The sequence below is a fragment of the Sphaeramia orbicularis genome, chromosome 2 (assembly GCF_902148855.1).
Source record: "Sphaeramia orbicularis chromosome 2, fSphaOr1.1, whole genome shotgun sequence".
Classification (NCBI taxonomy): domain Eukaryota; kingdom Metazoa; phylum Chordata; class Actinopteri; order Kurtiformes; family Apogonidae; genus Sphaeramia; species Sphaeramia orbicularis.
Window position 1 is genome coordinate 1,011,084 of NC_043958.1, and position 25,359 is coordinate 1,036,442.

The 25,359-nt window shown below is 37.5% G+C and overlaps 2 protein-coding genes across 2 annotated transcripts in view; one reads left to right on the plus strand and one right to left on the minus strand.

Annotated features, from left to right (window-relative positions):
* The window catches only part of ftcd (formimidoyltransferase cyclodeaminase), a 33,760-nt gene extending 28,101 nt beyond the window's left edge, over positions 1 to 5,659 (minus strand). The window contains exon 1 of the mRNA XM_030153185.1: positions 5,439 to 5,659. The gene's annotated coding sequence lies outside the window, so the exon portion shown is untranslated. The remainder of the gene's footprint in view (positions 1 to 5,438) is intronic.
* adgrg7.1 (adhesion G protein-coupled receptor G7, tandem duplicate 1) overlaps positions 1 to 25,359 on the plus strand; it is a 42,993-nt gene that overhangs the window by 10,112 nt on the left and 7,522 nt on the right. The window contains exons 5-15 of the mRNA XM_030158937.1: positions 197 to 285; positions 1,287 to 1,435; positions 1,520 to 1,633; positions 2,066 to 2,253; positions 3,931 to 4,083; positions 4,168 to 4,280; positions 5,367 to 5,707; positions 6,757 to 6,838; positions 6,918 to 7,076; positions 7,500 to 7,656; positions 7,742 to 7,923. Coding sequence (XP_030014797.1) covers positions 197 to 285; positions 1,287 to 1,435; positions 1,520 to 1,633; positions 2,066 to 2,253; positions 3,931 to 4,083; positions 4,168 to 4,280; positions 5,367 to 5,707; positions 6,757 to 6,838; positions 6,918 to 7,076; positions 7,500 to 7,656; positions 7,742 to 7,923 — 1,727 coding nt within the window. The remainder of the gene's footprint in view (positions 1 to 196; positions 286 to 1,286; positions 1,436 to 1,519; positions 1,634 to 2,065; positions 2,254 to 3,930; positions 4,084 to 4,167; positions 4,281 to 5,366; positions 5,708 to 6,756; positions 6,839 to 6,917; positions 7,077 to 7,499; positions 7,657 to 7,741; positions 7,924 to 25,359) is intronic.

A 25,359-nucleotide genomic window follows, 5' to 3' on the forward strand; every position in this document is an offset into this window, starting at 1 on the left:
CGGAGGTGGTTTGTGGTTTTACTGTGGCTGTTGTCTGTCTGAAAACAGAGCTAAGCTAACAGAGTTTAGCTAACAGAGCTAAGTTTTCTCCTTTATTCTAAGAGCTAAGTTTTACCCTTTATTCAGTGACTGATCCAGTTTTGGTGGTGGTTTTGGGTGTACCCCGTGACTGTTTTGATGTGTTCATGTGTTGCAGAGCGTCAGGGTGGCGGCGGTGGCAACCGTCAGCCAACTGCTGAACGCCAGCGCCCCCGACGACCCCGAGGAAAACAGCGCAACTCTGGGGTAAAACAAAAAGACCTACGGGTGTTGAAAATATTTACACAAAAAGGTCTTATATTTACTGTGAAACAAACAAGGTAAGACATTAGTTTGAGATGTGGATCGGAGTCGGGACTGGTCACCATTGTTTCCTTGAGTTTCATGGTGTTTGCTGGTTTCAGTTCTAGTGTTGGTTTATCTGTTTGGCTTTAGATTGATCGGGATGTTTGCGACTTGACTGATATTGTGTATTTGTCATTATTGCGATGTTTGTGACCAACATTTACAGGAACTTTTGTTACAAATTATTTATTTCCCAGGTAAATTCCTGTTCCTCTGTGTGATTTGTGTTTCCACTTCATAATTCTGTTAAATTTATTCTGATCATTTCTTGTCATCAGCTTGATGTTATACTTCTTATTTTCATCATATTCAGCAAATACATTTGTCATGTCCAGGCTGCTTGAGTGTATTTCTTGAATATGCTTTTAGGCTTCTCTAGTGCATTCACTGATTGGCTAAAGAGTGTGTTTGGAACATGCTGAATACACTCAAAAGAGTAGCTTTAAAAACTCATGAGATCGTATTCATCAACAGTTGGTGTTCTTCACCCACTTTTGCTCCATCTTCCACATGATCCAAACAAAAACCAAGTGAATCTGGAATAAACAGACGCCACTGGATTAAACACAGTAGGTGAAGGGTAGTGTGGAATGCTAACGGTGTGTTGCACCAATCAGTGCTCTTTAATTAGAAATCATAATTTAGCATTCTTCAACACACAGCTCCGCCCCCAAGAAGTCCAGGAAACTGAAAAGTCCAATCCCTCCACTAGGAACTTTAATCAGGGAAAATTTTGTGGTCGAGGGAGAGTTTTTTTATACTGGGTAATTTCAGTGGAAACGCACCGAGGTTTTTCAAAGTTCCTGCTTCATTAAAGTTCCTGCAGTGGAAAAGGGTTTGCAGAGTCCAGCTGAGTTCAGTCTGTTTTCCTTGTGTCTTTTGTTTGTGCTCATTGTCTTTAGCCTCACGCTGACCCTGGACCAGCTCTCCCTGAGCCTGAGCTCCGATCAGAACTCGTCCCAGTCTCAGGTGGTCCAGCCCAACCTGGTGGTCCAGTCGGCCCAGATCCCATCGGCGGACACTCAGGGAGTCCAGTTCACGTCTCTGACAGGTTCAGACCTTCCACTGTCGCTGGATCATTAGTCCTGGGTCGGTCCGAGTGGTGACAGTATCATCTGGTTCTGGTTTCCTTCAGGGACGTCGGGTAGTTTCGTAGCCGACAGAATTCAGCTCAACACCAACGTTTCAACCGTCACGGTGGAAAATGGGTTCATCGCTGACGCCCTGATCTATGTCCGGTTCCCGACAGGTGAGGTCCACTAGTAAATGGCACCGAAACCACAAACTCGGATGAATGTAATGTGTTAAGAAAAACTTTTTAACAACTTTAAATTCTCAGAGATTTTAGACTCGCATTTGTGAGATTTAACTTGTGAATTTAAAAAAATTCAAAGCATGGAACTTGAATTTATGAAGTATGTGAGAAAAATGTAAAATTCTTGTAAAAAAATCTTTGATATTTGTTAGAAACTGAAGACAAATTAAACATTCTCTAACCACTAAGACGATAATTTAAAGGAAAAGGATTCAATTCAACAGATTAAATGCTGTTGCTCTTATTTGTAGATTTTTTTTCCTGTAAATAATGTTAAATTGATCAAATATGTTTTCATTTTGATGCATTGATTCGACCTCATATTCTGGTTTGAAGTCTGACCTTGTCTTTTTCCTGCAACTGAAGTAGATGCCAGCGTTCGCCGGACGCCGTCCAACGTCTCGCTGGGTTTCGTCCTCTACCAGAACGACCGGTTCTTCAGGTCCAGGGTCTACAGGGGGCGCCGTGCCACTGTCCGGGTCCTGTCGGCCAGCGTCAAAGGTCAGGGCCGCAGTGTGACGCCACAGCATGTGGAGATGCTTTTCAGACCCATGGTGAGGCAAACGTTACAAACTAAGGAACTCGTATAAACTTTACGTTCAAAGTCACTTTCATTGTGAGAAATCCTGCAATTCCTGTCACTTAACTCTTAATTTTAGATGAATTTCTCCTCAGTTTTTGACTTAATCTGAGTTTATTTGGAAGAAATGACCAGATTCAGGGTTTTATCAAGGTGTTTTTTACTGTTAACTTTGGCTAACTGCTAACTAGGACACACTGGAGTTAACTTTGGCTAGGTGCTAACTGGCACACACTGGAGTTAACTTTGGCTAACGGCTAACTAGCACACAATGGAGTTAACTTTGGCTAACAGATAACTGGCACACACTGGAGTTAACTTTGGCTAAAAGCTAACTAGCATAACTAGCACATGATACAGTTAACTTTGGCTAACTGGGACACACTGGAGTTAACTTTGGCGAACAGCTAACATCTAATAAACATCTAATCCTAGTAAGAATCAGGATAAGAAATTCTAACAAATATAGTTTTCCACTGAAAAGAAAGTGCTAAAGGTACCATTCTGACTAATATTATGACTCATGTCACAGTAGATGTTGAAATAATAGAAATTAAAAATACTACTAAGTATGATATGGAGTTTAATTTAGTCATTTTTGCATTCTGTTGTGGATGTTCTCACAGTTTACATTAGTACTAATTAGTTTAAAAATGCATTTAAAGGTGAAAACAGATTTTTAATACTTAAAGGGACTTCTCATGTTGCTTGAACTCACATTGTTCTATAATCTCTTCTATAAATCACATATCAGATTGTATTGTTTGATGTGTGCGCCAATATGGAGACAGAGTTCATGTTTTATAACTTATTGCCTTAATAATTAACTCATTAATTTCAGTCCAAGTCAAAACGGAGATCATAGTATGAACATTCAGGTTCAGGACAACAATTCAATATATCCAGTAAAAAAAAAACAATGTGGAAACACAGTACATTCAGAAATAAAGATTTGAATGTCTGAGTTGGAAATGTTCGTATATTAATGTTTTACCCAAAATCCCCATTTCCAACACAGGAACTTCAACTTTATCCTGGATTCTGAAAAACTTTGGTGGGTTTCCACTTAAATTACCTGTTAAAAAAAAAAAAAAAAAAAAAAACTTTTCCTCGTCCCCAAACTTTTCCTGGTTAAAGTTCTTAGTAGAGGGGCGTGACTTTTTGAATTCCCCAGAATTCCTGGGGGCGGGGCTGCGTGCTGAGGAACGCTGAGTGGTGGAACACACTGTCAGCGTTCCACTTTTCCCTTCACTCCCCGTGTTGAACTGAGCCGGTTTATTCCATTTTAAAAGATTCACTTGGTTTGTGTTTTGATCATTTGGCTAATAGCCAACTAGAACACAGCGGAGCTAACTTTGGCTAACGGTTAACAAGCGCACAGCGGAGCTAACTTTGGCTAACAGGTAACTAGCACACAGTAGAACTAAATTTGGCAAATGGCTAACTAGCACACAGTAGAGCTATTGTTTGCTAATGGCTAACTGGCACCAAGCTGGAATTGAATGCGTTCTCCAGGACTTTGAGGTGGAAACGGAAACCACACAGATTACCAAGTAAATAAATTCCAGGGAATAAAAGTTTCTGGGAACGTTGGTGGAAAAGGGGCGTGGCCTGTATGACCCATGCTGATGTATCAGGGTGTTTGTTCCAGCTGATTGGCGGGACAGAACTTCACTCCTTCGCCTGCGTCTTCTGGAACTACAGCCTGAACGACTGGAGCACCAACGGCTGCTCCAAAGGAAACGCCTCGGACGGAGTTCTGCGATGCTTCTGTAACCACACCACCAACTTCGCTGCTCTCTGGGTAAAACGCCGCCGTCATTTATGGTTTCCTCAAAGAACTCGGATGTTTCAAATTCAACAGGAAACCGACCGGTGTCCGTTTCAGTCTTTTACAGAGACGTATGAGTACGCAGAAGCTCTCAGCTGGATTTCCATCATTGGACTTTCCATTTCTATCCTGGGTTTGGTCGTAACCATTGTTCACCACATCACAGAGAAGTACGACTCACTTAATGATGCTTTATCTGACTAAGTTGGACTTGATCAAATTTGCAGGTTTTTTTTTCTTATTTCTTAAAAGATTTCACAAACTTAGCTGATACATGCAGTCGGGTGTCCTCTGCAAAGAACATCATATTTATCCATATAATTCAGAATATTATTGATATTTTTAACCCTTTCATGCACAGTGGTCACTACAGTGGACAGCTACTCTACAGCTGTTCTCTTGTATATTTATGGGTTTTGTTGTTTAAGTTCCATATCAGCCGACACAGTGGCACCATCGCATACACTGTAATTCATACCATTACTGTAACTTTAAGTTTTTGATAAACCTGATCTGCACTAATATGTAAGTGTAAATCAATTTCTAGTTGTTACTAGACTGTAACTGGCAGTTTTCTTCAACAAAATGGGATTTTTTGGCATATTATTGCCATGAAGTGAGTAATAACTAGTATTAGAGTATGCATAATTGTGTGAAAACATCAGATTAGCTGCATTAAAAATGGTTTTATCTCATAGTTTTCACACAGTATATCACTTTCTGGTATCGCCTTTTAAATACATGTTTCTTTGCTTCAAAAATTAAACACATGGCGTCCAGCTATTTTTGTAACTGAATAAAAAATAGGTTAATTAAAAAAAATTCAATCACATTGTTTTTTCATGCCTAAAGAGGAATAAAAACCCTGAGGAAAAAACATCTTAACTGAGGTTCTCACAATTCATGCATCAAAGGGTTAATGTTATTTCACTGTTCTTTTGATGGAATCACGATAAATAAACCATCCTGCCACAGATTTGAAGAAATAATGGTCATATTTTATGTATTTACGCCTTTTCCATAAAATTTGTAGCTGTATTTGTAATTTTCTTGATGCGTCTTTTCTTATATCTTTTATAAGTAGTTTAAAGCCACAGCTGACGCATTTCTTCAACTTTCACATAAGATGAAAAAAAATTTAAATAAAATGAGCTTTTAAACTTATAAGAAATCATGATGTTATCAATGAAAACATTTTGATTTTGTCGCCATGTTCTACTTATCATTCCGTCTTCGGTTAACACGTTTGTCTTCAGTTTTCAGAAAAAATTTGGGAATTTCAAGAACTCCAAGATCGCTCTGCTGTGCATCTGCTTCAGCCTCCTCACCTTCATCATCACCTTCCTCTCCGGCGTCAATAACTCCGACTCCGCCCCTCCGGTGGAGCTCGACCAACCCAACATCATCCCTCGCTCCGATGAATACGTAGAGCCGGATCATGGTTCGTGTACGGCAGTGGCGGCGCTTCTTCACTACTTCCTGTTGGCGACCTTCACGTGGAACGCCATGTACGGAACTCAGCTGGTGCTGCTGATCCGGACAAACAGCCGCGACCTGCCGCCGCGATGGACTCCCATGAGTCTCGCTGTTGGATGGGGTAAGAGATACCACAGGTCGACAAAAACCTATGAGAAGAATACAAAAAAATTAGTAATGAGATAGAAATTAACAAAAAAAAGAATAAAATAAGCAACAAAATAAAAACAGCCAAATTACAAAAATTAACAGCAATTAATAAATAAAAGCATAAGTAACATCAACAAAATAAGCCACAAACTGAACAAAAAATTATAAAAAAATAAACACAAACTGAACAAATTTAGAGGAAACCTAGAAAATAATAAATATGTGAGCAAAAAAATTTCACTTTGATATAAAAAAATTAAATGAGCAAGAAAAGTAACAAACTGAAGGAATAATGCAATTGCCAACAAAAGAAAAACACAACAAGCAATAAATTAAAATGAACAAAACAAATTAAAAACTAACAATATAGTAACATGTACAAAATGCGCAAAAAAGCACTAAATCGAAATGAACACAAACAGAAAAAGCAATTGATTAAATGAACACAAAAAAATGCATTAAAAAAAGAAAAACATAAAACAAGCAGAAAATTAAGGTAAAGGAACTTTAAAAAAAAACAACAAAATGAACTCAGAGAAATACATTTTCTTGCTTTTAAAGTAATGTATATTTTAAAAAAAAAGCACTTAAAAGAATAAATTGAGAAACTATGAACAAAACTGAAGAAAAATGTAAAATACAGAGGAAGATATAATAATGATTAATCACTTAAGAACTGAAGAAAAAAAAATTTTGGAAAACCCCACAAAAAGTGTTTCAGCTACAGAATACCAACATTTTTGTCAAAATTTCTATCTTTCATGTCATAATATTTAAGTTTTCAGAGGCTAATATTATCGATTCAACCTGAATTTACCATAAAAAAACACCACGTTTTGCTGCCATTTTTGGACATTTCGCTAAATTCATCAATTCTCAGACAAAGACATTAAACTTTAAATGAACAATTAAAGTTTTTCTAAAGAAAAGAACATATGAATATTAGAAGAAAAAAAAGAAAAACCTCATGCCAACGTCGTGGACTCATTAGTTAACGTCTGGCTTCCTGTGTTGTCTTAGGAGTCCCGGCCGTCGTCATGGTGATCACATTGGGAATTACATACAGACTGGACGACCCTCTGGGATACCGACAGGAGGAATTGTATGTGTCCTTCATCTAGAATCAGTGCGTTTTTACTTCCACTTTCACTTCCTCCATCCTTCTGCCGTTCTGTCTCCAGTTGCTGGCTCTCAGGACTCAACAAGGACAAACACTTGGACTTCAGGAAACCCATGTTTTGGGGGTTCGTCGTTCCTGTTGGTCTGGTCCTGATCTACAACATCGTGCTGCTAGTTCTCGTCTCCATGACAACGTGCAAGACGAATCCAAACCTGACCAGGTAACGCCATCCTTGGACCAGACGTCCATCATAAAGTCAAACTGAACTGATGACGTACGATGAACTAAAACAAATAAAATTATAAATAAAAATGTATGACAACTGAACAGAATAATCAATAACATTTAGAAAATAAGCTACAAATTTGCCAAAAATTAAAACATTTTCAAAATGATACATAATATGGAGAAAATAAGCAGTAAATTGACTAAAAGAAAAACAAAAATAGTAAGGAAATGAAAAAAATAGCCAAAGTAATGATTAAAATGAATAAACATAAAAGACAAAAAAGTCACTAACTGAACAAAATCCAAGAAAAATAATCATCAACAAATGAAAAAAAAATGAACACAATAAACATCGTGATCATGATAAACCACAGTATCATTAGCGTATACGCAGATATAAATGTTTGTTTTCCAGCACCAGACGTTCATCTGGTTGGAAGAAGTTCCTGACCAGCTTCTCGTTGGCGGTTTTACTGGGTCTGTCGTGGACTCTGGGGTTTCTGGTCCTCACCTCGACAGGAAAGGCCAACCTGGTCTTCAGTATCCTCTTTTGCATCTTTACGACCACTCAGGTCAGCTTCATCTCCTTCGTTTCCTTCGGTCCCAGACGGAGAATCGGGCCTGATCTAACCCTGCCTGGTCTTTTCTTGTTTCCAGGGTTTTCAGATCTTCATCTTCTTCACGGCCAGAACGCCGACCTTCAGGGCCGCCCTGTCCAGATCCTTCCAGTTTGTGTCTTCGGTCAACAACCCCCTCAACAACACCAAGTACCGTCTGAGGACGAGGACCAAGGACGACACCACCGAGTCCTACAAGGACCTGAGGGAATCGCTAAGCATGTATAATCTGTTAGCTTCTTCCCGTTAGCATTAGCGATTTACATTAGCATTACACCTACAGAGCATTACGTCCTACAGAGACCTGAAGGAATCGGAGATGCTACGCATGTAGCATCTGTTAGCTTCTGCCGTGTTAGCATTTACAATTTACATTAGCATTGCGTCACTGAGTCCTACAGAGACCTGAAAGAATCAGAGATGCTAAGCATGTAGCATCTGTTGGCTTCTGCCTGTTAGTATTAGCAATTATCATTAGCATTACACCATCGAGTCCTAAAGTAACCTGAAGGAATTGGAGATGCTAAACACGTAGCATCTGTTAGCTTTTTCCGTGTTACCATTAACAATTTACATTAGCATTGCACCACAGAGTCCTGCAGAGACCTGAAGGAACCACTAGGCATGTATAATCTGTTAGCTTCTGCCCATTAGTATTAGCATTACATCACCGAGTCCTACAGAGACCTGAAGGAATCACTTACCATGTATAATCTGTTAGCTTCTGCCCATTAGCATTACCATTTTATATTAGCATTACACCACCGAGTCCTACAGAGACCTGAAGGAATTGGAGATGCTAAGCATGTAGCGTCTGTTAGCTTCTGCCATGTTAGCATTAACAATTACATTAGCAGTACACCCCTATGTCCTACAGAGAAAGAATGAGAGATGCTAAGCATATAGCATCTGTTAGCTTCTGCACTAGTTTTACCATTATACCAACAGGTCCCACAGAGAACTCTAAAATGATCAAAACATTAACAAATACGATCAAAAGTATTACATTTAAAACTGTCATTGAAATGAGCAGAAAACAGAAAATATAAAAATAAATAAAATGAACCAAAAAGTTACCAAAACATTTAACAAAAAAAAAAAAAAAAAAAAAAGAACTAAAATGAGTAAAAATAATCAACGAAACAATGAAAAGTGACCGAAATAACCAACAGACAGAAAAAAAAAATTAACCAAACGAAGAAAATGAGCCATATAAAACATCACTCATACACATCTGGTCTAAAACGGTCCATCTTTACTAAGAAACGGTACACTTGAACATGCAGCTACGACAAGTACCTCCTCTAATATTATTGCACTAATCTTGTCTTAAAATGTGTGTATTTTTACTTAAAAACAAGACTCCACTGTATTATTTGTACATTAATACTGAAGTATTTAAAGCTCTGCACATTATAAACTACACTAAATGAAAACTCATGCTGTGAAGTTTGTTTTATGCATTTTATTTTATTATTTTATTGATTTTAGTGGTAATTTAAGTTATATGTATATTCTGTTGGTTTATAAAAAAAAAAGTGTTTCTTCTATTAAATAAAAACTAAATCAAACATAGATCGGACTCATTTGTTGCAGTGCCTCCAGCTGCCACCAGGGGGAGCGCCACATCTATAAACAACAGTCAGTTTGTCAGTCACAAACTGATATTCACCTCTTTTACAGCAGGTTCTGCTTTTGTTTGAGACTTTTCTGACATTTTGTTACTATAACACATCTGCAAATTAATGAACTTTAATTAACCAAGTCTAAAATTCAACGAAAGTAGCAATTTTATGCTTAAAACTAAATAATCGTCAATCAAAACGGATTTAAAATAGTTTAATATTGGTTATCTGAGAAACATCCGGTATTAGTAAACCAGAGTTTAACTTGTAAATAACGTTCTAAAAATTTTTTTTTTTTTTTTTTAATTGGAATTTACTTGTGTTGAACTGAAATCACCTCATGCTTTGAAAGTGACAGAAACCATTTGTCTAAATTGGATTTTAATGGTTTTAGGGTCAATAATAAACTAAAAACTCACTAAACTGACAGTGAAAACAGGTTTTATCCTGTCCTGAACTACCTTTAATATTCCAAACTGAAGTCTTTGTGTTTATTCATGCTCTAAACTGGTCGTTAAATGGTCATTTTCGGTCTTTAATTGACCTAAACTGACCTCTGTGTGGACATGAACTCAGTTTAATGCTCTTAGGTGGTAAATCTGTCGGTATTTATCCGACCTAAGGTTGTAAAATACTCAGAATTTTGCAAAATTAGACCCGTTCTGGTTCCAAAAGTCATGCTTTATTAGACTGAACTGTTTTTGTCATGTTTGCGTTTTTATTCTCTGAGGTGGTATTTTAAAAGGACATCCTGTGGAAGAGGATTAGGACTACTGGGAACAAAATATTAAAATTAAAGGTCCAATATATATTTTTTAAATTATTCTGAAAAAAAGTCAGAATTCTGAGAAAAAAAAAGTCAGAATTCTGAGAAAAAAGTCTTAATGGTTTACGGTTGAAACCTGATCCTAATGACTGGTTCTAATGGTCTGAACTTATAAAGCTGTAAACTGGATATTTATTGGTATTTACCTGCTTTAACAGAAGTTATTTGTAAAAACCAACCTTCAATTGGTCATTATCAGTCTGAAAGTCATCTTTTAATTCATCAAATCAGTTATTTTTGACATGTTCCTGATGGTTCTGTTAGTGGTGGTCTTTAAATGACTGAATTGGGTTTCCAATGATTGCAAACAGATATTGATTGGTTTTAATGGTCTGAACTCATAAATAATGCTATAAACTGGATATTTCTTGGTATTTACCTACTTTAAAAGTAGTTATTCGTGTAAATTAGCCTAACCTCAGTCATTATCAGTCTATAAGTCATCTTTTAATTGACTAAATAGGTTATTTTTGATGTGTTCCTGATGGTTCTGTTAGCGGCGGTCTTTAAGATTGTCTTTAAACGATGTAAACTGGACTTCTTTTTGGGTCAAAATGCAACATGAACTGGGTTTCTAATGGTTGCAAACATACTGATGACTGGTTTTAATGGTCTGAACTTGTAAATAATGCTATAAACTGGATATTTATTGGTCTTTACCCACTTTAAAAGTAGTTATTAGTGTAAATTAGCCTAACCTCAGTCATTATCAGTCTACAAGTCATTTTGTAATTGACTAAATAAGTTATTTTTTGACATGTTCCTTATGGTTCTGTTAGCAGTGGTCTTTATGGTTGTTAAATGACCGAACTGGGTTTCTAATGGTTGCAAACAGATATTAGATGACTGGTTTTAATGGTCTGAACTTGTAAATAATGCTATAAACTGGATATTCATTAGTATTTATCCACTTTAAAAGTAGTCACTTGTGTAAATTAGCCTAACCTCAGTCATTATCAGTCTAAAAGTCGTTTTGTAATTGACTAAATAGGTTATTTTGGACGTGTTCTGGATGGTTCTGTTAGTGGTGGTGTTTAAGGTGGTCTTTAAATGGCTGAACTGGACTTTTTTTTGTCAAAATGCAACATGAACTGGGTTTCTAATGGTTGCAAACAGATATTATTGATTGGTTTTAATGGTCTGAACTCAAATAATGCTATAAACTGGATATTTCTTGGTATTTACCCACTTTAAAAGTAGTTATTAGTGTAAATTAGCCTAACCTCGGTCATTATCAGTCTAAAAGTCATTTTTTTAATTGACTAAATAGGTTATTTTGGACATGTTCCTGAAGGTTCCGTTAGTGGTGGTCTTTAAGGTAGTCTTTAAACAACCTAAACTGGTCCAACATGAGTACATTTTCCGTTTCTCCTCATTATCCTGGTCCTGAAGCTGTTTGGTGGTCTTGGTACAGGTTAAAGTGGAGGTTTTCCTGTGTTCCTGGGGTCCGCTCGCTCTTTCTTTAACCTAAACCAGCGTTTCTGATGCTCATAAATACAGTTTCAGCTCTTTTATACATGATGACTAATGGTCTGAATGAGCCTCTGAACGGGTCGTCGGCTGAAAACATCTCAAATCTGCTTCTTTACGACTGTTTGTGTTTTGTTTTTTCCACCGTGGATTTCCCTGGAAACACACCTGGGGATTTTTCACTGCGATCCAGTTTGGTTCGGTTTTTCAGTATAAATCAAAGTGAATAAATTCTTTGCAGACAGTGAATTAAGAGCGTCTGAAGTGTCGTCACCTGCCACCGGAGGGCGTCCAAAGTCCATGTGGTGTCTTTGATTCAGGCTTTTTCCTCTTCGACGCCGTTTCTGCTGCATCTGAACCGAAGAGACCGAAGGGTTAAAAGCTTCCGTCATTAGTCCAAACATGAACAGAAAGGAGCTGACGGGGCCGTTTAAGGCCTTTAACAACCACTGGTCACGTTTTATTAACAGTCATTAGAGGGTTCTGGTCGTCTCGCTTCACACAGCTGGACTTCAGAGTCAACTTCATCTCACTCTAAACCTCATGTTAAGTGAAATTAGCCAGAGTTAACAAAAATGTAAAAGAACTCCGATGAGTCCACTCCAAACGCTCCAATATCAATAAAAGTCCATCAGTTTTCCACCACCGACAGTTCCTCTCGGATCCTTTGAAAAGGCTTCGGTCGTAAAACGCGGTTCCAGGGTCGAAGACGAGCACGAAAGAAAAGCAGATTTCCATGGAAAAGGAGGCGGAGCTTCGGTCAAAACATGCCAAAAGGGCAGCAGCGAATCCAGAGTCAAACAGGAGATGAGGTTTATTTACTCAGTTAAGAGTCAAATAATCATTAACGACCAGTTAACATTAACGAAGCAGACGACAAATGAAGAGTCAGTGTGGGTTTAAACGATCGGTGATACAGCGGTCATGTTTTGAACTTCAAAACCCTAATGCGACATTTGTGTTTTTAACTTTAAAACTCAACGCGACATTTGTGTTTTTATGTTTAAATCCCAACACGATGTTTGTGTTAATTTGAAAATCCTACGAGACATTTGTGGTTTTACATTTAAACCCCAACAGGACGTTTGTGTTTTTAACTTTAAACCCCAAATGCGATGGCTGTATTTATACTTTAAACCCACCACGACGTTTGTGTTTTTACGTTCAAACCCTCCGTGTTCATATTCAGTCCATTTGTCCTTTGTTGAGTGTCTGATACTTTCAGTCCTTTTCTTTGTACTGCAGTAAAGCACTGGGTGCAGTATTTGTACACAGGCTTTGTGTTGGACAGTGTTGTTGTGTTGACGTTGCCGTCTCTGACTCCACTGGAAACATGTTGCTGTTTAGTGGAATCCCCCAGTCGTGGGAATTAAACGCCTCACAGATCGGCTGTTGGTTGGAAACTGGACGCTTGTCTTCTACAAAGTTTAGGTGGGAAAAAAATAAATATCGTGGTAAATCCCCCGAGTATGAGCAGTGCTTACACAACAGTTTGGCCCTAGTGTTCAGAGTTTGGCTCCTGCATTTTGCCGTAGCAGCTGTAAAATACCACGCTGTCATTTGGAACTCGAAGGCAGCATCTACAGTGTTTTATGTCCAGGGTTTTTCTTCTCTGACTGAGTGGACGAACTGACTCATCACAACAACACATGGTCTTTAACGTCCACCAGAAAAGGCTTCGCTCGGTGCTTTGACTCCCTCCTACCCATAATGCACCTGAAGCCAAAGGCTGTCCCCATGGAAACAGTGTCCGGAGGCCGAGGTCGGCTGAGGTCGTCGCACGAAAACGAGTCAAACGCTAAGGATCCGAGAGAGAGAGGGAGAATCCCCCATCACAAAAACACTGGGTTACCACGGCAACGGGACGGCCGCTTCCAAGAACCACGCACGTGGATGAAGAGAGGGAGCACAGATGTAGACCACATAGAACAGTCCACATAGAACAGACCACGTAGAACAGACCATGTAGGATACATGACAGATCAGCCCACAAAGAAGACACCCACAGAACAGAACAGATCACATAGAACACATGACATAGAACAGATCACATAAAACACATGGCATAGAACAGATCACATAGAATATATGACATAGAACACATGATAGAACAGACTACATAGAACACATGACATAGAACAGCCCACATAGAACAGCCCACATAGAACACATGACAGAACAGCCCACATAGAAAACATGACATAGAACAGCCCACATAGAACATGACATAGAACAGCCCACACAGAACACATGACATAGAACAGCCCACACAGAACACATGACATAGAACAGACCACATAGAACACATGACATAGAACAGACCACATAGAAAAGACACCCACAGAACAGGACAGAACAGATCACATAGAACACATGACATAGAACAGATCACATAAAACACATGGCATAGAACAGATCACATAGAATATATGACATAGAACACATGATAGAACAGACTACATAGAACACATGACATAGAACAGCCCACATAGAACAGCCCACATAGAACACATGACAGAACAGCCCACATAGAACACATGACATAGAACAGCCCACATAGAAAACATGACATAGAACAGCCCACATAGAACATGACATAGAACAGCCCACACAGAACACATGACATAGAACAGCCCACACAGAACACATGACATAGAACAGACCACATAGAACACATGACATAGAACAGACCACATAGAAAAGACACCCACAGAACAGGACAGAACAGATCACATAGAACACATGACATAGAACAGATCACATAAAACACATGGCATAGAACAGATCACATAGAATATATGACATAGAACACATGATAGAACAGACTACATAGAACACATGACATAGAACAGCCCACATAGAACACGACATAGAACAGCCCACATAGAACACATGACATAGAACAGCCCACATAGAACACGACATAGAACAGCCCACACAGAACACATGACATAGAACAGACCACATAGAAAAGACACCCACAGAACACGACAGAACAGACCACATAGAACCCATGACATAGATCAGCCCACGTATAAAAGATGACCATAGAACATATGACATAGAACTGACTACGAAAAACAGACCACATAGAACAAATGAAATAGAACAGCCCACATAGAACAGATAACATAGAACAGACAACACAGAAATGAAAACCTAGAACATATGACATAGAACAACCCACATAAAACAGATAACATTGAACAGAAAACCTAGAACATATGACATAGAACAGACCCACACAAAGCCCCATGGGATTGTGGGTCGAGGGGAAGTGTCTCTTACATTGTTGGCTTTGTTTTGCTTGCGTTGATACAAGTTTTCACTCTTTCCTTAGACTGACTTGGAAAGACGAACATTTTACCAAGAAATTAACAACTGAACAGTTTCCAAGTTAAGTGTTATTTTCAGAGGAAAACATGCTTTTCTTTTGAATCATTACAGCTTTTGAACTTTCATTTCTGACATCGTTTATTAGTTTTGGTTGGGGGGTGTTAAATTTCAATACTGTTCTAAATAAAAGAAAATCCAGCAGACGAGGACACGTTTCATATGACATGAAAAGAACATTAGATTTATAATCATCCAGCCTCAACTGAAGTGTGTAGTTGTTTTGTTTTTTTACATATTCCAACTGAATTCCTTGTAAATGGTTTTTCTCACCCACTTAAACAACATGAAGATTTAAAGTACGGCAACTGCTGCTCCACAAACGACCTTTGACCTCTACAAGTCCAAGTTATTTCGTTAGTGTGGTCAGTAAGGGTTGTACTGATGGAGAGTTAATTAAAATGCTCCACAAAATGTCACCACAGCCATAAAACTGTACAGATGCGCTGTGGACCGGCTCTACAGTGGCTTATAAAGGGTTAAGAACTCAAATGGCCCAGTAAATCCTGTTTTCACGGGTTCTGTGGCCACATAAAGAATCTGTAAAGTGAAATATTATGTAAAATGTGTAGAATTAAGTCCAAGACCTGGGCTGTTTGCTTCACCTGACAGTTTACTGGCATTTCTTTGGCAGTAAAATGAAAACATAAAGCTCTTTATTGTTCTTATGTAACATAATCGCAGCTGTTAAACACATTCTTTATGTGATCCATACGAAGCCCAATATGCGGCGATAAAACCAGACGAGATGTTTAACGGCCGAACATTTTAGCTGAAGGAGAAGGAAAGTGATCCGACAGCGGTTCCATGTAACAGAGTCCAGTTGTTTCATGTGATAAACTACCAAACAAAAAACAACTTTAGATTTTTAAATACCAAATTCTGAAATCTCCACTGTGTCATGAGTTGTTTCACTGCACTAGTTACTACTATGTGCACTTTCTCTACAGTTTTTGGGGTTAATTTGGCCTCTTTTTAGTTATTAACCCTTTGGGGTCTGAGCCTATTTTGGCCATTTTTCAGTACTTTTGATTTTGTGTTTATCCTCCTCAGACCCAGCTCTGGGTTTTCTGTCCACATTTGTGGACAAGAGTTTCACAACTTTATACAAAAAAACAAGAAAACTGTCCACCACAAAGGACATTCCACAAAAATTTTAAAAACTGCATCTGAAAAAACTGTTGCATCATGTTTCCAATACAGGCACTTATTTAATAAAAAACAAAAAAAGTGTGTAATTCGCTGACATTTCCTGGGTCTCAGGAGGTTATATACTATATAAAGAAATGTTCACTATACCCATGTTTGGTATCTTTTTTCCAGCACAACTTTATCTATCTCATCTGTCTATTATTTTTTCACTTTAACCTATTATATCAACATTAAAGGACAAAAAAAACATATTGTATAAATAACACAAAGATACTTAACAACCCTTTTCAAAAACTTCAAAGTGAAAATTGGTCCCAAATATTAGGTATATAAAATTAAAATTGGAATAAATTAAAACTATACTCATATATTTGACATAAAAGCAGATGTTTACATAGCCCCCCCCCCCCCCCCCCCCCCCCCAGTCCTCCCTGTTTTCACATCCGGTTCAGGTGTGGGTCATTCTCACCCTTACCTGTAATGCTAATGCTCTTTTGAAAAAGGACAAAAGATGACGTAGCTATGGTCAGAAATCTAACGCCCCCCCCCACCTCATTTTCATACTTTTACTCACGTTTGTTTACTCCAGGTTCAAACCTCATATCTCCAGTTGTATTTGCTCTATTAACATCAAATAAAAAGTGGAAGAGTGTTTAAAGTCTGCACTTTCGAATATAATTGTCCCCAGTGGTCTACATGACTGACTTCCGATGCTACGACGTATTGAATGTGTCATGTGATTCAGTCACGGGGCCGTGGACCCCTAAGGGTTAACGACACTTTTACTCAGTGTTTCCCATTTGTTTTTTTCCTGGAGTCGTTTAAAAAAAAAATACAGCTTAAGTTTCAACTTCATTTAAATGCATGTGTTATTGAAAACACTAATGCAAATGTTAAACACTTGATAAATGAGGGTTGTTTTTTTCTTGTCATGAGTGAAACAAAACAAGCCTTTTACAATAGATTCAACATGACAAGTACAATTAGAACAATACCACTGGAACGATTGAGAACATGTTGGTTTGTTCTTTGAAATGGTTGAAGTGCTGATGGGTTCAGTGAAGTAAACGAAGCCTCATGTTGGAATCGACCCAGTTTTTGGGACTCTGTGGTTCTGATCAGATTCAGTTCTTTTTCTATTTGAAGTGTGGACAAAAGTTGACAAATGTTCAACTTCACCGGCAGATGTCACTATACATCACACGGGACATTAACACGTAAAAGTAAGAATATCTACGAGAACTTCAACACAGGAAAAGGACAAAGGGTCAAAAAATGTGACAAGAAACTGTTAAAAAAATGAATGTCAGTGTTAAATCACTTGAATTTCCTGAGAGTTTTTGTCCAAAGAAAAAACTGTAAAACCAGAAGGTTAGTGGTTTGGAAAAAACTGTAAAACTGCCATAAAAGACTAAAAAAGCCAGTAACAAAAATTAGATTAAAAAAATGTCATGAGCGACATAGAAGACATTAACAATCCAAGAAGGCAAAGAAAAAGATCGCAATGAGGAAAACGATGTAAAAGAGACAAAGACAAAAATGACAAAAGATGCAAAAAGACGAAAATGATGTCAAAGATGCAACGAGATGAAAACAACATAAGACGCAAAGAGATGAAAACAATGTAAAAGACACAAGACAAAAACAGCAAAAAAAAAGTGAAAACAAAAATGATAAAAAAAAGGCGCAACAAGACGAAAACGATGTACAAGACGCAACGAGACGAAAACATAAGACACAAAAAGACGAAAACAACGTAAAAGACAAAAACAACACAAGATACAACAAGATGAAAACGACATAACTCAACATGACGAAAACAACTGTAATAAGTAATAATTTGAAACTGATATAAATGATGCAGAGATAAAAATTACATAAAAGCAGCAAGTGAGACGAAAACATTAGACACAAAAAACAAAAACAACGTAAAAGACACAAGATGAAAACAGACGTAAAAGAAACAGACGAAAACGACAAAAGATGCAAAGACAACGACAACAAAAGATGCAAAGATGAAAACAACTTTAAAGACAAAAACAACGTAGAAGACGCAACAAGATGAAAACATCATAAGACATAATTTGAAACGGACATAAAACATGCAGAGACGAAAAAGACGCGAAAGAAGCAAGATGAAAATGGCGTAAAAGACGCAACAAGACAAAAATGAAGCAAAAGACGTAACAAACAAAAATAGGAAAAAAAAAAGCAACACCTTTGAAAGAGATGCACAACACGAAAACTTTTTAAGAAGTAATGATCAAAACATCACATCTGAACAAGAAAATGTCATAAAAGACGTGACCAGCTGGAAGTCCCATTCATACAATTATTCCTAAATTATTCATAAACATAGCGTCGATGCTTCCTGTGTTTGTTTTATTCTGAAAGGGCACTTCCTGCACTGCTCATTTGCCTTTTCTAAAATTAGACAAAGATTTATCGCTTCTTTATGTATTACAGCGTTTTCCTTTAGATTCACGTCAGAAATCAGTGAAGATTTTTATGCTTTTGCCCATTGATGCGATTCATCTTTTTCCTTGAGAGTTGATGGATGGTTGGATTTAGCTGGATGAATCTTCTGGATGTTATCAACCTTTGTCTTCTTGCAGCGTCTTGGTTTAATTTAATGCCTCCCTTCACTTTTTATTTTTCTGGAAGTGCTGTTTTTCCTTTGGGACGATGCTGAAAGGCTGTTCAGACTCTGGTTGCGACGCCGCTGTCATCGCCTCCATCATCGGCTCAATCACTCGGACTTTTTTCTTTGGTAACAAACTGCAGATGTTGCAGACGTTTTATCTGAAAACATCACGTTTTATTGTCTCTACAGAGACGGCTGTGTTTGTTCAATATTCTGAAGTCGTGTCAGTAACTCACTCATCTAAACCTCCACTGGGACGAGTTCGGCTTTCATTACGGATCTAAAACCAATCATTGATTAGTAGACGCCGCTTATCATCTCAGTCAGGTTTAATGTTCGACAGTTTGCAGCTTCTTAAATTAACAAGTTGAGAGATTTCATGGTGGAATCCAGCCACTGGTTCCAGTTTCAGACCTTGTTCTAGTTCTGGTTTGTAAATAAACAGGAAGTAAAACGTCTGCCAAACTAACCATGGAAATCACCAACATGACGAAAAAGCCGTAAAAAACACAAGAAAAACTAAACGCACTACAACAAAAATGTCGTAAGAGGCAAAGAAAGAAGATGATAAAGATGCATGAAAATGGAAATGTTGTTAAAGACGCAACAGGACGAAAACATAAAAAATGCAACACGACAAAAATGTCATTAACCCTGTAACATCAAACATATATTTGATACATGAGTTTTGAAGTCCTATACATGATCAGTGTGATATTTTTTTCCTTGAAAAACATGACGTATACAATTAGATACATGCAATTAGGAATGTAACAATATAAAAATTTCATATCACGGTCATCGTGACCAAAATTATCACGGTTATCATTATTATGGCGGTATTTATACTTATACACACCCTGAAATAATGTTTATGTTTACGCATTTGGCAGACACTTTTTTCCAAAGCGACTTGCAGGGGAAAACCAATTAAATCAATTAATGTAACCAAGTTGTATTTTGAAGAAAAAAAAAAAAAAAACAAAAAAAACCAATTCAATGTACATATTTGGCATAAACATTCAAATACTACCATGTAAACATCAAACATACATTAAAGGTGTCACCTTATGGACATTGTTCGACCATTTTCCATATGAAGTTTGAGCTATTGTAGTTATAGATAGATAGATAGATAGATAGATAGATAGATAGATAGATAGATAGATAGATAGATAGATAGATAGATAGATAGATAGATAGATAGATAGATAGATAGATAGATAGATAGATAGATAGATAGATAGATAGATAGATAGATAGATAGATAGATAGATAGATAGATAGATAGATGCTTCTAGTCAGTACTGTGAGTTTTCAAAGTACGGTAATCAAACACGGTTGTCATGGTAATTGGAATTTAAACGGTAATACTAACCGTTGGGAATTTTACCGTGGTTTATCATTATACCAGTAATCGTTACTTCCCTACATTTAACACACAGATAATCCACCGGGGGGAGGAGTTCATTCACCAGAGGCCTTTCCAGTGACACTACAAGACTGTCATTAATGAGGAAGGAGGCAGAACTGGGACCATTTAGAAAAGGAATGAACAATTTGATAGACATGTTTGTGTTGTATCATGTTTTAGTTTGTTCAAAAATAATATTTGAGCATTGAGACCTGATGTATCAAATATGATACAAAATTGAAACTCATACATGGAAAATGATATTTGAAAAAAAAAAAATGTTTTGGTTGTTCAAAAGGACCAATAAAGGCTCTGGAATTTTCTCTCAATGATCTAATGGTTCAGGCTTTACAGGGTTAAAAAGCTGCAATAAGAGAATCCAACAAGACAAAAAGACGGGAAGAAAATGACGAAAGAGAAAAAAGAAAATGAAAACAACATTGAAGATACAGATGAAAACGAGGCAAAAGACACAGAAGAGAAGAAAACAGTGAAAAATGCAAAGAAAAGGTAGAAAAGCAACAAAAACAAGAAAGGCGATGTTAACAATAGTCGCTTTTCCATCGGACATCTGCGTAAAACTTTACTGATATTTGCTAAATGTTGAAAAAACAGAGGTGGGTAATGTTTTTTTCATTAAATCACAAATGCGATGATTTGTTTATCGTGACATGATACAAGAAGTCATTCCATAAACATGGCGACGAACGTAAATACGGGGTCGACTTACAGATATATTCATTATTATTATATATTACTCCTCTATCTCGTGCTACATTTAAAAATGATTGGGTTTCCTGGTGTGTCCACACACAACGCAACATGTTTCTTTTAAACTCCTGTTATTCGCTTGTTGTAACGTCCGTCAACATCCATTTTTTTTTAAATCATGTGACTAGTTGCAGAAAAAGGTCTTTCCATTGGGAGTTTTGCATAATATACTATTTGCGCTATGCCTGAAAAACCACCTAAATTTTTATGCGCAAGTTATATTTGCGCAATTTGAGGGTCAATGGAAAAGCGACTAATGAAGACGAAAATGCTGTAAAAAAAAAATGCAGTAAAATAATTTTGAAAGAGACTCTACGGGAAGAAAACGACAAAAGGAATGAAATGAAAATTAAGAAAAGACAAAGAATGGATAAAAGGTACAAAACAGACAAAACAAAAACAAAGTTTCAGACACAAGACAAACATATTATGGAAACGAATCAGAAAATGCATCGAGTCAAACAGTTTGAAAGACGTCAACAGCTGGATTCTCGTGAGGACTTCAGCCACTGACCCGCCGTACCCCAGTGCATTGTGGGATACTCTCCGGGCCTTGAGGAAGCAGTAAATGAGCCTGAATCATGGAATCCGATGAGTCGTACACAGACCTCGAACATGGTCTGTCATGTTGGCTTTAATTTAGCCGTGTTTCCAGAGCTGCGACTCAAGCGTAGATTAGAGAAGTTCCAGAACACGGAGTCGATGATTGGTCTGAAAACGGCCTCGGGTCCAAAAACAGACGAACGCGGCTTTCATTCAACATGTTTCACAACAAGGAAAACCCCCAGAACAGGACTCATGATGTCACCGACCACACAGTTAAAGCCCACATCTGCATCCAGTCAGCGGAGCTCGTATCAGATCGGTCACATTTAATGTTCTGGGGCCCCCCACCAGAGTCCCCCCCCCCCACCAGAGTCCCCCCCCCCAGGATGAATTATATAACGCAGACCTGCACTGACATGTTGAAAGGCTTTTCAGATGGAACGGAGCTCCAGCTGAGTCCCAGCCAAACCAAACGACAATTTAACATGTACGGATGTAACGCAACCGGTCATTAGTCACACAAACGGAGAAAAAACACGGGGATATTTGTGGTTTTAAATAACATAGAACAGTTCAATTAATGAGTGTTGATTTAGGTGTTATTTGGGTGTTATTTTTACACTCCTTCAATGTTAAATCAACTTTTTAACTAAATTCAGGTCTATTTTGACTAAATTCAGGTACGTTTGGACTAAATCACTTAATCACTACTCACTTTAGTTCTAAAAATGACGTTTTTGACATTTCTGTTCTGATTTTTTTTTAGTTTTAGTTTGTTTCCTCATTGCATTTCTATTTTTATTCAATTTCTTCCTGGTTTTTTTGCTCATATTTCATCTTTCGCTCATATATGTTCATTTAGTCTTTCATTTTAGTCGATTACGGTGCTTTATTTCCACTTTTTTGCAGATGAATCATGTTTTTGTTCCATGTTTCATTTGGTTCTTTTTTTTCCCAGATAAAATTCCATGTCTGCAATCCAGATTATTTCTCCATTTTCTGCAGTTTCTCCCCATTATTTCATGCATGCATTTATTCTTCATATTTCATTGATTCCTTTTACTTTTTTCTGTTTTTTATATATTTTGGATTTTTCTTTTACTGACATTACATCCCATTTTTCTTACATTCCTTTGGAATATTTTAGCCCAAGTGTTTAGTTCAGCTCTATTTAAAATTGATTTCTTCGACTTTTATCCCTAAATCCAGTTTATTTTGTCCATTTTCTGCAGTTTTTCCTCATTATTTCATGCATTAAACTCATTTATTCTGTGAACCTGTCACCAGGGGGTCAATGGGGGCTGATTTTGGAGCCTCCAGTGGCCGTTTGAGGAACTGCAGCTTCTGGATATTGTTGCTTAGTTTTTCATTTTATTTATTTCGACAGGGACAATGCACAATATACATTAACCTTAAAAAGGAGAGATGTAGTGTGCCAGGTTGTAGTGACTGTTGGAAATGTTTTATAAGGTCGTGGAATTTAATTTCACCTCAGCCATAGTTTTATGATGTTTAATCACATGACCAGAGAAACGACCATAAACGGCCGCAGATGAGGAAATGCGACAATTTAACATGTATGGATGTAACACAACCGGTCATTAGTCACACAAATGGAGAAGAAAACGTGGATATTTATGGTTTTAAATAACGTAAAAGACAGAACAAGATGAAAAAGTCACACCAAACAAAATATCACAACAAATAGCCAAAAATGTCATAAGAGACAAAGACAATTTCAACAAGACGAAAATATTGTAAAAGAAGTAACAAAACGAGATATCTAAAAAAAAAAAAACCAAAACAATAACAGCGTAAAACATGAATCATAAAATGCAACAAGATGAAAACGATGCAAAAGTTATGACAAAAATTACCTAAAAGACTCTAGATGAAAATGAAAAGTAGTTAAAATGTTGGAGTTTGGATCTAAAATAAGCGTTAATATCCTCAGTGTTGTTTTGACTCTGTGGTGGACCAGTTTTGGGCCGTGGGCTGTATGTTTGACATCCCTGGTATTAATGGCTCAAAACGTCACTGTTTCAGTTTGATCCAGTTTAACCCATAAAGACCCAGTGTTACTTTTGTAGGTGTTCCCAGATTAATTTTTCTTTCTATTTAACCTTTCTTAAGTGGTTTATCACAATTTATTGTAATATTTTCCTCTGTATTTTGCGGATTTTCTGTGAAAATCAATTATTTTCCTATATTCAATTCACTGATCATGTAGATGTTCATGAAAACTCAGCAAAAGCTCCCATTAACTGAACCTAAACCCAGTGTGTCCATCCACTGTCATTGATCCATCTCCATGGGTTTTACTGGTCAATCAATGTTGTAGAAGATGACTGTGTTTCCATGGTAACTATGGAGCCTCTGAACGTCCAAATATGGTCATATCTGATGACCATGAAAAGATAAACTGTATTTTACACCAATTATTGACATTTATTAATAGGATTAATGGATCAACAGGTATTAAACAGTTTAGATCAGCAGATGCTGTTGGTTATCAGTAGATGTTTGGGTCTTTAAGGGTTAACGCCGACAGCCAATTCATTGACTGACCGATTCGTTTATATCAATCTGCTGAATCTTTCCAATCACTTTACTATGATATTTGTTGATACCAACTGATCTGAACAGTTTTATTTGAACATTTTTGGCCGTATGGTCTCATCCAGTGAGTAAATCTAACTCCAAATGGCTTCGACATCGTATTATTTCAAGTGTTTTTCATTATTTTAATCTGATGTTTGTGCATCGATGTGTTCTGCTCTTTGGACGAATGTACAACATCAGAACCACCAACATGAAGATGTAATGAGATGTTCAAGGACCTGTGGGCTTTTCTAACTGATTACACTGATTATGCGGGAATCTCCACGGTGTCCTCGGCCAATCAGTGACGGCGGGAGGTTTGGCAAATGACGGCGATGAGAGGAGTTTATTGGAAGCATGTGCAGAAAAGATCCACGAAACAGACGACAGGAAGGAACAACGTGTTTTTAAGACGCTATGAGGGCGGGGTTGAACCGGATGAACGGCACACGGCGATCCAAGCAGTGTTCAGTTACAACAGTTGCGTTGATTTTACACTCCTGTGGTGTTAATGAGGTCTGTGGGCGGAGCTAATTCCACAGTCTCATTGTTTGAAGTCATGGTGACAGTCTCAAGGGGGCATGTCATGGAGGATGTCAGGTGTTATCAATATGCTAGATCAGTGTTGTTTTAACACCATGAGTACAGTACTCTGCAGAGTAGGATTTTAATAATTGATTAATCTTTAGATTATTAGAATAACTAATCGATTCATCAGAAAAACACAAAAGACTAAATTCTCAAAGATCAGTATTTAAACCAAAGCAATTTAAGCTGCGGACAAGTCACTAATGATTACATCTCCACAACAGCTTCGGGTTTACTTAGCTAGCACTAGCCCGCTACCCAGACTGGCTATGGCTACAAACTAGCATGCTATAGTCTTCAGCCAGCTCCGGTTCTAGGCTATCTAACTAGCATTGTATGTATTAGTTCCAGTCAACAATAGGTAACATTATGTTGGTTGCCTGATAAACAGAGATGGATGGAAACATTAAAATTACAATAATAGTGTCTAATAACTAGCTAGTGGGCTAAAGTAAACACAACACGTAGGCTATCTTAAGCTAGGTTTACGTTTTGTTCCCGTTTGCCTGAAATGTACTGCGCCATAAGATTTTAGCCATTTTTTTTCTCCATATTCTAGTTTTGTTCCATAAACAGCGCACTACGTCTGGGCCAAACTGAGCTATCGTGGCCGCCGGGAACTGAATTT